The sequence below is a fragment of the Prunus persica genome, chromosome G6 (assembly GCF_000346465.2).
Source record: "Prunus persica cultivar Lovell chromosome G6, Prunus_persica_NCBIv2, whole genome shotgun sequence".
In the NCBI taxonomy this organism is placed as follows: domain Eukaryota; kingdom Viridiplantae; phylum Streptophyta; class Magnoliopsida; order Rosales; family Rosaceae; genus Prunus; species Prunus persica.
Genome location: NC_034014.1, coordinates 20088234 through 20101708, shown reverse-complemented (window position 1 = coordinate 20101708; position 13475 = coordinate 20088234). Strand labels below are relative to the sequence as shown.

The 13475-nt window shown below is 37.9% G+C and overlaps 1 protein-coding gene and 1 pseudogene across 1 annotated transcript; both read right to left on the bottom strand.

The window, feature by feature from the left end:
- On the bottom strand, positions 934-4390 carry LOC109949721 (annotated as a pseudogene).
- LOC18774437 (bifunctional riboflavin biosynthesis protein RIBA 1, chloroplastic) lies at positions 6067-10683 on the bottom strand. Its single transcript, XM_007204951.2, has 7 exons — positions 10319-10683; positions 9386-9761; positions 9039-9260; positions 8271-8593; positions 7683-7812; positions 6714-7010; positions 6067-6569 (listed from the first exon to the last, which is right to left on the bottom strand). Exons 1-7 carry the CDS (start codon positions 10372-10374, stop codon positions 6303-6305), a joined length of 1671 nt encoding a protein of 556 aa, XP_007205013.1. The 5' UTR covers positions 10375-10683; the 3' UTR covers positions 6067-6302.

Sequence of the window (13475 nt, the reverse complement as noted above, 5' to 3'; positions counted from 1 at the left end):
GTATTTTAGTCCGTCAAATTTTCCGGGGAACGACGAACTTTACTCAACAAGCGCTCCCCTTGCGTCTTCGAAGTAAAATACCTTGTTTGTTGAGTAAATCAAGGAGTTCGTTGGGTAATTTGGTCAACGAACAACATTATTTACTTGACGAACGAGTCGCTTAGCGTTCTTTAGGTAGGTTTGTTGGGCATAAATTACTGAATATAACTTTCATAATTTACAAAGAACCAAGGTAAAATGAAGGATTATTTAAGGAGTTACTTCCTCTACATTTCAACTCAAAGACTTCCACCTCTTTTGTACTTAATCCATTATTCAAACACAATCTGAGAGACAAAAACAGAAAACCCAAACAATGTCACATTCAATGGTTGGTAGCTCAAGAGGCTCCACCACACCTAAGAACAAGAGGTTGGGTGATGATGGTGTTAATTCTTCGAATTATGTCCGCCAACAAGTCAAACAAGCCCATGATGTCACGAAGCCTCCCACCGAGGCTAGTAACAACATCTTTGATGAAGGAGATTCAACGACCAAGTACCACATTTACAATGGCGGGATTGAGATCGGCTTTGAGATGTTTAGGAAATACGCTCAGCTTGATGGTGGTTCAACTAAGTGGGACAAAATCCAGGTATACGAAGCAATTGCTATTTTGGAGAAGCGAGCTCCGTGAAACACCGGTATTGTATGATTTATCTGGTGTTGGTTGTCATCATTTCTGATGTCATTTCAGATGTTATAATTTCAGCCATAATATCGGATGTTAAATGTTAGAATCGGTATGGTAGAATAGTTTGAGGATATAAAATGTACAAAAAAATAACCCCAAAATATGGTTACGAGACCTTTATTATCAATCTAGTAGGAACTCCTATTTGGTAAATGAAGTCGGGGCTTCAATACCCTGCTATCATGTTCCCATTGCGGCAACAAAAAAACTCTGGTGTGCAATGTATTACGTGAAGTAGATAACGTCCAATTGGCCGTCACATAATGCAATTGTCCATGATATACTGCAAACACAACGTCCCTGTATGCAAACAGGAATAAGTACATGCAATTGCACAACCTTAACCATCAACCTTATGTGCATGCAGTTACAGTATATGGAACTAATAATAATAATAATTTACTATTAAATATATATTATTCTATAGATAATATGTCTAATTTATATAATTCATATAGCAATATATATAATATAGAATTTATATATTTTTTACCTTTTTATTTTCTACTATTTCATATATAGTTTCCTAACACATATAGAGCCCTTCCGGAACCCCTTCTTTCTTCTTGAACATCACCTTTTCCTTTGCCTTCTTGAAGTCTATATGTGTCACCTGATGCACACAATTTAAATGTAACACCCACGTTAATTACAATGATTAAGCAACCAGTTGAATCAAACACAGTAAGAAATGATAAACAAATTTCAGAGATTCAAGATGGGGAAGGGAGGTTGGAAGATCAAAGTGTCTTTCTCACCTTCATACGGCGCTCTCTCAAAGCAAGCAAACCAGCTTCAGTACATATTGCCTTTATATCAGCCCCAGAGAACTCATCCTTGGTCATAACAAATTCTTCTAAGTTGACATCATCAGCCAACGTCATCCTGGATGTGTGAATCTGCAATCAATAGATCCAATCATCGTTAGTCACAACCATAAAAACTTGGCACGTTTGATGTTGAATTTGTTTCTTTCTTATAAACAGTCGTGTCAATTTACCTGGAAGATGCGCCTCCTTGTTTTGATATCAGGAAGAGGGAATTCAATCTTCCTATCTATTCGGCCAGGACGAAGCAAGGCTGGGTCAAGACTCTCAATTCTATTTGTTGCCAAGATCACCTTGACATCTCCTCTTCAATCAAAACCATCTAACTGGTTCAGTAACTCCAACATGGTCCTCTGAATTTCACGTTCACCACCTGAATGGGCATCATACCTGCAGACAAAAGATCATCTGGAACATTTGATTAACAGTAATTTACAATCTTTTCATCAATGTTCAGCGACTTGCAGCTCACCTCTTTGTACCAACTGCATCAATTTCGTTGATGAAGACAATGGAGGGTGAGAGGTCATCAGCAACCCTAAAGAGTTCCCTCACTAATTTCGGACCATCCCCCAAGTACTTCTGAATCAACTCACTACCAACAACACGTAAGAAAGTTGCTGATGTTGAGTTTGCCACTGCCTGAAAAAAGTGAAAATATGCTTACACGCTGAGAAGATAATTTGACAAGAAGAGTGCAGATACAACAAATATGCCATAAGCAAACATCATTGAAAGGAACTCTGTGGGGCACGCATAATTTTCGTTAACTGTGACAATAAAATTTTGAAACTAGACAGGTCTTTGCAACAAATTTTGTTGGTGCCTGCTCTGACCCAAATGTCTATTGTGAGTATGATATCGGTGGGTGCATGAGAGAGAGGTGCACCCACAAACATACAAACAAACAGGAAAACTAGCAAAAGCAATTGCTACTGGTGTCAGCATTGCAAAATACACAAAAATGGTGACAGAAATAGAGAGCAAACTATAATATCACAAAATGAGAATAGATGCAGCGACCTGTAGGAAGGAAAATATCAGTTTGATGATATTTGACACCCAACTAATGACAACTGCATCCCTACGGCATGTTGCATACAGAATATGATACAAATTGGAAAACAACATGGGAGACAAGTCTGAAATCTTGCAACTTAATTGAAACAGTGAAGCAGGTGACTGCACCCTGATTTTTTTGTAACATGTGTAAGTGGGGAGGATATTCTAGTGAACAAGACAGAACAAGGATACCAAAAGAACAAATAAATACAAGCAAAAGTTGAGATACGTGCATACTTTGGAAAAAAAAAACTATATACTGTAATTGCATTCAATGACTTGGATTTGCATACAGGCTATTAGTAATTGCATACAGAGATATGCAATTGCATGAACATTACAGCCATCAATGTCAGATACCCACTTCACCTCACGCCACTTTCAGAATCACAAACCCACCACAATTAAATCATACACAATCAGAGGCCTCATGGGTATTCATATATACAATCAGATCAAGAGGCACTATAACAACCCAGCAGAAATGCACAGTGGGAAAAGAAATACAAAATTTGAATAATTAATTTCTGGAATTGTTCAATGAAAAAACTGAAACAACAATTCAAAATCACTAGAAGAATAAATTAAATAGAACCATCAATTACCCATAACGAAAATCAACACACGAACTTACCGAGATGGAGGAAGCAGCTGGAGAAGACGAAGTGGGTTTCTGGGTTTTGGTTGAAATATGCTCCTCAGATGGAGAAGACGAAGTGGGGGGAGCTTCTTCAGGCTGTACGAAGCTGTGCAGCTGTGACTTCACCGAAATAGAGCTGTGGCTGTGCAAAGCTATGGAGGAGGAGATAGACGAAATCGATCTGTGTGCAGCCTAGGTTTTGAACGCGCGGGAGCTTTTTTTTCCTTATTTTCACTGGTTAACCAAAAGAACCAGTTTCACTTGTTTTTAAAAAAAGCCCACGTGACTAGCATGTGATGGGCTGTACAGGTACAGCCGGCGCACCACAGCCAAACTCTTAGTTTAATGGCACTTTTGTTCTACAATATTGGAAGAAATTCTAAGTTCAGTTTTCATCTTTCAAAAGATTAAAAGAAGAAATGTTTCGCAGAAACGAGTCTCATAATATTATAAACTCATTTATAGGAGAGACTTAAATATGTGTTGGAATGAAAAACATTTGCTATACCAACAAGTCTTCATTCCATCGGTAATTTTTTCATTTAGTTTGTGAAATCAAATATCTGACTCATATAGATGCAAAATGATATATATTTATAATAAGTTTAATATTTATTTATTGTAATTAACATCATTATGATGATGCAACTTTGTTATGAATATGTTGTCTTGTTATAAAAGTATCTTTGTAAATAAATTATTATTTATAAAAACAAGAGTAAAGTCTTCTATATATGAAAAATAAAATAAACAAATTGGTTTCACGCATGTCAGGTTAGTGAAGTTAACGGATTTATTATTAACAAAGTTGACAAGAAGAGGGTGAAGTGATTAATGTGAGACAAAAAGAAAGAATAAAGGGGTGGCTCCACCTTATCCTGCTTCTCTTCCAACTTTGTTAAAGGAGGGAAGCACTCGATTCCTTCTCCAAATTCTTAATTTTGTATTAAACGGGGGCCAAGAAACAGAAGACGCCACGTCAGTTGGGGACCACCATCCTTTATCTCGTTTACGGACTCGTGAAACCCTTACCTCGAAAATCACAAGAAAACTAACGAAAGCGACACTCAACTCAAGCACTACCTACTACCCACCTACGTGCACCAGCATCAGAACGGGCAGCACCATTAAGGCCGTTTGGAGTGCTTTTTAAGAACTAGGGCATGTTTGGCATGCCTCACTATGCCTCACTGGATTGAACTATGTTAAATAGTCCCTGAAACCCATGTTTGATAAGGGAGGGGATTAGTTTAAATGGGATTGTATAGTCCAAAGGGAAAAAAAATATGGGACTCGCTTGGCTAATAGAGCAAGCCCGAAATATGGTTCTCAAAATAACACCATCGCTATTTTGAACATGCCAGTCCGACCGGATACCACCACCACCATCAAACACACAAGCTTGACCACCACCACCATGAGTCCACGATCATCAGACCACCACCATCAAACCCATAACCAGCACCACAGACCCAATTGAACCATCATCACCACCTAGTCAGTCAAACAAAGCATCAAAACCACCCATAATCAGCCACCACATACTCAGTTCAACAACCATCACCACCCAATTGAACCACCACAACCATTAATTAGTGGAACCAGAGAGAGAGGGGGGTGGGTGTTTGTAACCACCACAAACCCAGAAATGGATCTGGCCCTCTTAAAATTTGGGGTGAGGCATGAAGAGAGAGTGAAAAGGAAGGAAGTAAGAAGAAAAGAGAAAGGAAAGCATAGGAAGAAGGAAAGAAAAGAGAAGGAACAGCCTGGAAAGGAAGAAAGAAAAAAAAAAGGGGAGGCTTAGGAAGGAAGAAGAAAGGAGGAAGAAGGAAAAAAGAAGAAGAAAGGAACGGGCCAAGAAGGAAGGAAGAAGAAAAGTCAATGGGTAAAAGAGGAAGGAAGAAAGAAAAGGAGAAAAAGAAAAAAAAAAAAAAAAAGAGAGAGAGAGAGAGAGATAAGATAGTTTAAGCCTATTAAAAATGTTAGAATTTATTTGTCTTCTTTTTATTTATTTTTATGTCAAAAAAGCCTTAATTAAAATTAAATAATAGAATTTTATTAATTTTTTATTAATTAAAATTAATTATTAAAATAATTATTTTTAGTCCGACACAACACCAAACATAGGTCTTCATTATTTTTACAATCCAGTTTCTTAGTCCGATACAGCACCAAACATAGGTCAGTACTTAATCCAGCTTAGTCCAATCCGAGCTAATCCAAGATAGTCCCAGGATTTAGTCCAGTCCATGACAGTCCGCCATACCAAACGACCCCAAGTGCTTCTGACAATAAGTTTAAAAGTATTTATATATCGTAAAAAAACTTTATGAAGAAGCATTTGTCATATATTTCTTTAGAAAGCATTCTCAAATAATTTTTCAAGCAGCGCTTCGATTTCTTATGAAAATTTCAATATTTTTATAATAAAATCATTTTTATTACAAACGCTTATAAACAGATGTGCTTCCTTAAATAATAAAAAAAAAAGTCTTTCTCTCTTCTTCTTTCTTTTATTTATTTATAAATTTTATATAGGAATTAGAAGGGAACATTTTCTATTTCTTCCTTAAACCACCACGTGCAAACATTTCAATCTAAATCGAAAACCTGACACTACGTTTTTTTTGGTCTGATCCTGACACAATATCTACTATTTTTTAGATAGTATGTGATCCAGTCTGACAAAATAAATAAATAAATAAACATTTTACTTAATATTTATTTGTACTTGCTGTGGTAGCCGCAATAAGAAAAATTATCACACAGGCACAGCAGTAGTAATGGCAGGGAAATGTTGACGAGAAGAGAGACAAGTAAAACCCATGAATATAATAATCTCGTCCTCGTACAATCTTTTTCAATTTATTCACATGGATGAATATGAAAATCCAATAGGATTTCCATATCCTTATAATTCTCACAATCCAATCCCGTACTTTACTATCCAGTGTGTCAAACACAACATGACTGACAAAAAGATTGTAGCCAAAGTCATATATCTGAATAACTCTGACAGCAGGTTACACACCTGAAGTGCTCATGTCTCCGACATGCCGGTAGATGGGTTGTCAATGTTTGAACTACTTGCATCAGTGGTGCCATTTACATTACCATTAGAATTGGAACCATAGACATGCCCCATTTTTGCACGTTTGGTCTCCAAGTATCTCTGGTTCTCCCTAGTTATTGGTGCCAATAATGGGACCCTGCCAGCAATGGCCAAACCATAACCCTTGAGTCCAACATACTTTGCAGGATTGTTCGTCATCAGCCTCATTGTTCGAACCCCTATATCTCGTAGTATCTGCCAAAAAAATTAATCATACGTTCAGAAAGGCTCATGTGTACAACACTTCAGCAGTAGGACATTACATTGCCAAGAATAGATACTTTCATGCTGAAAGTGACAACGCATGTGAGATATGATTGACTGTTAAGAAACCAGTACCTGTGCACCTATGCCATACTCACGAGAATCAACTGGTAATCCTAGCTCTTCGTTGGCTTCAACCGTGTCACTCCCATCGTCCTGCAGGTTATAAGCTCGGAGCTTGTGACCCAAACCAATTCCTCTACCTTCATGTCCACGGAGATACACCAAAACACCCCTACCAGCTGCTTCAATTTGCTTCATTGCAAGAGAGAGCTGGTCTCCACAGTCACATCTGGCTGATCCAAATATGTCACCTGTGAGACACTCAGAATGTACCCTCACAAGTATATCTTTCCCGTCCTCAATTTCACCCTGTTCATATTAAAACCCTGCAAACAGTTAGTTACAGGAATAACATTGATCAAACACAAAATTTGTTTTCATTTATCAGACAACCTAATACGGAAAGATTGATGTGGGACAAAGATTTTTGTGATATCAGTTTAGGCAGAGAAATTGCTACAGTTAAAAGGGGAGAGAAAAAGGTAAAATAGAGGTTGAAGAAGAGAGTTGGAGAACAAGAGGGAAGGGGTACAGTAACCTAGTTCTTTATCATCAGATCAATATGCCAAAGTCTGAAACTCTATTAAAATAAGCTTAAAGCCCTTTCATGTCTCTCTGTCAATTCTTTTGCAGTTTCCATAGACACATCTAATGATTCCAAGTAACTGATTCAAAAAATTCATCCTAACAAGTCAAGTACACAACAATGTCTGGCATGCGTCTTCAAAAATCAACTCAGAAGTGAGCAATAAAATAGCTACAAAAAAATCGCAGGTAACAAAGTCAAAGCAAGTTCCTGAACATCGACATTGTAGAATAATTGCAGGACTTCCCTACAGACAAAAGCATTGCGAATATCATGAGTAAAATTTAACAATTCACTAATTGACAGTTATTCCAACTGCCATTTATTATTAGTGTTCTGTAATAAAGGGTAGACAGTTTTAAGAGGAGAATACTCTACATCAATGGTTTGCTTACTTTAACCATAGCAATGTGCTCAATCCCATCAAGCAATGACTTATAACAGTAGGCCTCAAATGGCCCCCACATTGTGGGTATCCGTGCAACTCCAGCCCGCTTCACCAACTTATCCCTTTTCCTCCTATATCTGAAAGTTTTAATTGATAACAAATATCAAATTTCGAATTTCGAATTTCTTCCACTAATTCGAAGAGCAGGGCAAGAATCAACATTTAGTAATTACTTGTTTTAACAAAGTATACCAAGAAGTAACAATAAGATTTATTCATTACTTCACAAAATGTTAATTCTCTTAAGAAAAATGAGTGGCAGCTGTGGACAGTTCTGAACTGATTTCGAGCGATATAAGCTATAATTATTTAAAGCACATCTAAGATGTCAAATAAACATTTTTCACTCACACATGCTAGCTAGTGGATTTCAGATCATCCACTAGTGTTTCAGTATGTAATAACATTCATCCATTTATGAAACAGTTGTGTAAGGTACCAACTGTTTAACCTTGTCAAGTACCAAGGATTTATTAGGTAACTACAGCTAGTACACTTTGGACTCCTACTGGAAAGACATAACCATCCAGAGTACCTGATCAAATCAGCAATGGAAATAATTTTCAAGTTTTCTGCCCGTGCAAATTGACGAAGCTTTGGTAATCTAGCCATAGAACCATCATCATCCACAATTTCACATAAAACTGCTACCGGATCTTGCCCAGCCAACATAGCAAGATCAACTGAAGCTTCAGTGTGACCAGCTCTTTTTAGAACTCCTCCCTCCCTGTACTTTAGGGGAAAGATATGTCCTGGGCGGTTGAAATCTTCAGGTTTTGAATTCCTTGATGCAAGAGCCAAGACTGTCACAGCTCTATCGCGAGCAGAAACACCAGTTGTCGTACCATATTTCGCATCCTACAGAGTCCAATACAATTGAAGTCACCCACATAAGAGTTATAACAAGTCATAAAATGGGTCAATTTAGAAAGTAACACATTAAACATTCTAAAATTATTACATTCATATGTTTATCTTCACTATCAATCCCCAAGACACAGACAAGATTGGCAATGCCAATTCTATTCAGCTCCACTGTCCCACAAAAATATTGAGTCAAAATACTTGCGTCAAAATCTGGATTCCGGCCACAAATCTACAATATCCTTTTCACTCTTTCCCTAGCCTTTGAGAGGTCCAACAAACTTGGATGCAGTTACAAAGCATGACTCGACCAAAATGTAAAATGACATGGAACAAGAGGCCTGTGATCATTGATAAGGTCATAGTTTGGCACCTAATAGCACACCTAAATGTGCACACTTGACTTTAGTTTTTATTTGGGAAAGTTTAAACTACGTACCACTGAGACAGTGAATGCTGTACTAAGTTTTTCTTCATTCTCCTTCTGTGTCACCATAAGTGGAAGTTGCAACCTCTCTAAGTCTTCTCCTTTCATACTCACACAAACAATCCCAGTTCCATGCTTGACAATAAAAGCCATAGCTTCTGGCGTTGCCAAGGATGCTGCCATTATAAGATCTCCCTCATTTTCTCTGTCTTCATCATCTACAACAATTACCATCTGCAATATTTTCTTGAATTAATAATTTGTTATCTTATCAACCTCCAAAAAAGAAAAGCGCAAGAAAGAAGAGAGTAACTGTATCCATTATAAACACAAAATAACTAGCTCAGAAAACGACAAACCTTGCCTTGACGTATATCTTCAATCGCCTCTGGTATGGATGAAAATCCTTCTACAGGATGATCCAGATCATTTTCATCATTTTCGGAAGAGAAACCACTAATTATAGGGGTTGTTTCTGCTGCAAGTGTTCCAAAACCTAATGCATCAGGTTGTATTTCAATCCCAGTTGGTTTGGCAGCCTGGGAGTTGACAAAAGTGTCTGCAGTTCTATTGCCATTAGAGTAGGACAGGAGATCATCTTCTCCCAACAAAGCTCTTGTCTTAATTGATCCCTTGAAACTAAAGCGCAGTTTCCAAGTCAAACTTGGCGTGACAAAATCATATAAGCCCCCATTTGCCGCAAATGAAGTCCCACGATATAGACCATTGCGCCCTCTGAGGATAAGAATTAATTAGGCATCAACACATACACCTGCTAATCTGAATTGAGGAAATAGCAATACCAACAAAACATCCAAAACCGAATACTTCACATATCTACTAACCTTGTAGTGAACCCTTAAACAGTGTTGAGCTGCTAACCTTAAATCCCATATAACTTTAATAATTGGTCATGCAAACCACAATTCTCATCCAAAATTCTTTATCCCAAAACTTTTATTAGGGTTACAAAACCCAAGGTTTAAAACCATTTCTCGACTAAACAGGGAATTCCCACATATCCAATTAACTATCTGTATATCATTGTGATGCTCAATTGGTCTAACTATTTTCAACATTGCATGCATATTTATGTGTAACACCCAATTTGTAGTGTTTCTGAAAGACCAAAACATGAAAAACTCAATTCTCTTTGTAATTTTAGGACTTACATTTCTAATCATTTGTCTTCCTAGGCTTTCGGGTGCCGAAAACAATCAAATCAAACTAGGACTACGAAACTCTATAGAAGGCAAGAGAGAGAGAGAGAGAGAGAGAGAGAGAAGGCTCACTGAGAACGGGACAGAGAAATTGAGGAGCAATTGGGGTTGATAATGATGGAAGCCATTCGTTCAAAGGAGGTCAAGCTCCTTTAAGCTCAGCAGCCTCTGAGAGAGAGAGACGCCCGCGAAAGAAAGCAAAGAGAAGGAAGAGTACGGAAGAGAAGAGCAGTACATACAGCATAGCATAATAGGTGGCTGCATACGGTTGGTCGCCCAAAACCACCGCCAAACAAACCAATGATTCAACGGTTCATATTGCTCAGATCAGACCTTCCAAAACCACCGCCAAGCAAACCATTCAACGGTTCATATTGCTCAGATCAGACCCTAAAAGGGAGAAAATTTTGTATGTTGCGGGTACAGGCTTACCATCCTACGTACATTTTTTTTTTTTGCCAATAGGTAGGAAGGGGAGGGGACTGTACGGGTTTCACAAGATTTGAATAACTCATGCTAGTTCGAACCCGGGTGACAATTGGGAGAGGGGCGTTTTTAACTGTAGAGCTTGTCTTCAGTAAATGTCTGTCTTTTTATTTTTATTTATTTTTATATTACTCTATTTATGTAAATAAGGAAGTATCTCTAATTTGGATTCAAATAAAAATACTAGAAAATCAAATTCCCACCAAATCAAAATATGAAAATTCGATTTTAATGCAAAATACAATTTATGCTAAAAATAATGGCTCATTTAGTCAACATATACTTCATACTAAAATCCCATAAAATCAAGTTTTCTTATTTGATGTGTAAGGAATAAAAGCCGCCAAAAATTATCTTAAGAAAATGATTATTTCAAAAAACCATTTTTCATACTTAGTCAATATTGCACCTGCGCTAAAAAATTTCTGGGTTCGCTAGTGCAAGCAGCCAAATGTTTTTCTCTCATAAAACTGCCAAAACAGCTCATTTTTTTATAGGGCACAACAATCACACTGATGTTATCTTTGCTTCCCCGAGCCATAGCTAGATCAGCCAAGACAGCTATTGCCTCAGACCTACTATGACTTTGGACATGATCCCATGATAATGATCCTCCTCATGTATGGAAATTCTCCTTATACTTCCATCAAGGCACTTGTTCACAACTTTACACGCCACCTCATTCGATATAACATCCCACATCCCATCACTGGCAAGGATGAGGAATTCATCATCCTCAGTTCGTTTTGTCACCGTCACCGTCACCTTTGGTTTTGATATCACATATGGCCTCATGTATTTGTCACCTGCACCATTTCAATATATCACTAAATCAATGAAAGGTTACAAATACGTACCCAATTACTTACCAATGGATCTGGAAGTGGAAAGCACCCTAAGAACACGGTCTCTATTCCAATTGACGACTTTTCCACCCACAGCTTCAATTCTCTTCAACTCATCCACTCTCATACCGGGTCTAGCAAGACTCTGGCTTACATGTTGCTTCTTGCCCAAGTACTTTTTCTTTGATTTTTCTTTTAAATAAACTCCCTTGGATTACTTTTTACTATGTGGGTAAGGGTGTTGTTGGATTTGGCCACGTTAGCCAACGCAGAGGAGGAGGAGAGCTTGAGGGGATGGGGGTGAATGTGGAGGAGAAGGAAAAGGAGAGTATGGAGGTTCACACGTGGGATTATCCAGCGAATGAGACTCTTGGAACTCAAAAGGACGTTTTTACCCCTCATTTTGATGGACAAATTGACAGACTTGGATGGCAGGACCCCAATTGGAACTACTTGTGAAGTTAAAGGATGTAATTGCCTCAAAAAAAAATTCACAGACCCAATTGCAACTGAGGACAGTTCAGAGATGTTTACAATTAAAAACCCTATAGAAATATTTTATTTTTAGGAGTTTTAACTATAAAGGTATTTGAACTTTACCTCGAGTTTCAATTAAGTTCCAAAAATATTTTTTTTAAGGCAATTACATCATTTGACTCCACAAGTAATTGCAATTGAGTCATACTGTAATAGTCTGTCAATTAAGCAGTCAAAATGAGGCTAAAAGCATCATTTCCATAACAAGAGTCTCTTATGAGTCCCAAGAAACCGCAAAGCAGACATGTTTCCATTGGCATTTTGTTTATCGGTTCAGAAGCTTATTCCAGCAGCCCAACTCTTCCAAGTAAATCTATCATGCAAGCTATAGGGGTCTTTTTGTTCCGGCAGCCTGACGAATGGGCTTGAGTTGCTGTGAGAAAAAAACGAACAAAATTCACCAAGCATCTAAGTTCAAGAACCAAGCTCCCAAAAGGGTTTTGAAAAGTTTGCTAAAACTTCAGAAAAGCCACTTTCAGGTTCTTTTCAATAATAACTAAACAAACACAACAAATTGATGCATGGCTTGGCTTGAGGAGCTTGTGGCATGAGAACTAAGCTTTCACAAGTTTAGCAATTTGAGAGAGAGAAAAGCATGAGTTTCTTGCAGAATATAACGGTTAAAATGGGGTAGAAGAAAATTAGGAGGGTTTCTATCTTAGACAAAGAAGAAAACAACGAGAGAAGAAGATTAGGTGGCTTGAGTAAATTTCTAGTTGCTTGACAAAGCTTGGTCAGGCTCTGGATGATGATTTTTGCTGGGTAGAAGAAGCTCCCTATTATAGGCTGAAAGAACCCTAATTTTGTCTAACTTTTCTCTCCCTTTTCTGTTGTTTCTTCCCACTTGATCCAATTTGGTGAAATTTTCCTATCCAAGGCGTATGGGTAAAGAACCTTTTGGGGTTCCAAAGGTTTCGTGTGGCTAGACCTCCCCATGAGGGTGAGGTGCCACCTGCTTTCCCTCTTGGTTTTTCAAAATGGCGCTTACAGTGGAAAAGGAAGATGGGTGGAGTCTTTTGTTTGCTGAGTATTCTCCCTATACTCATGGATTTCCTTCAGTCTTTGTCATGGCTCCTCGTTGACCATCTTGGAGTCCTGACAAGAGTGAGGCACGATGCTAGATTTTTATAAGTCATTGGACTGGGCTTGTGTGTACAATATTGTTTTTTTTTTTAACATGTTATTTCCAGCTTCTAATGGGTTTTCGTCAGGCTGCTAGAAATAGCTTATTTATTTTGGGGTGTTTTACTGATGTGGGCTTGTCTAAGTGTTATAACTAATAGATGTCCTCCTAAGGCATTATATCACTTTTCCTCTTCTCTCATGCTAACCCATGTATTTGGACCTGAGGAACAGGCTTG

Bases quoted from the DNA above. Each gene is read 5' to 3' on its own strand.
- LOC18774437 (XM_007204951.2), bottom strand. From the start codon at position 10,374: ATGGCTTCCATCATTATCAACCCCAATTGCTCCTCAATTTCTCTGTCC. The intron at 7,813-8,270 runs GTACTCTGGATG...TAAAACTTTCAG, and splicing joins TCCATTGCTGATTTGATCAG to ATATAGGAGGAAAAGGGATA. The intron at 7,011-7,682 runs GTAAGCAAACCA...TAATATGAACAG, and splicing joins AGCACATTGCTATGGTTAAA to GGTGAAATTGAGGACGGGAA.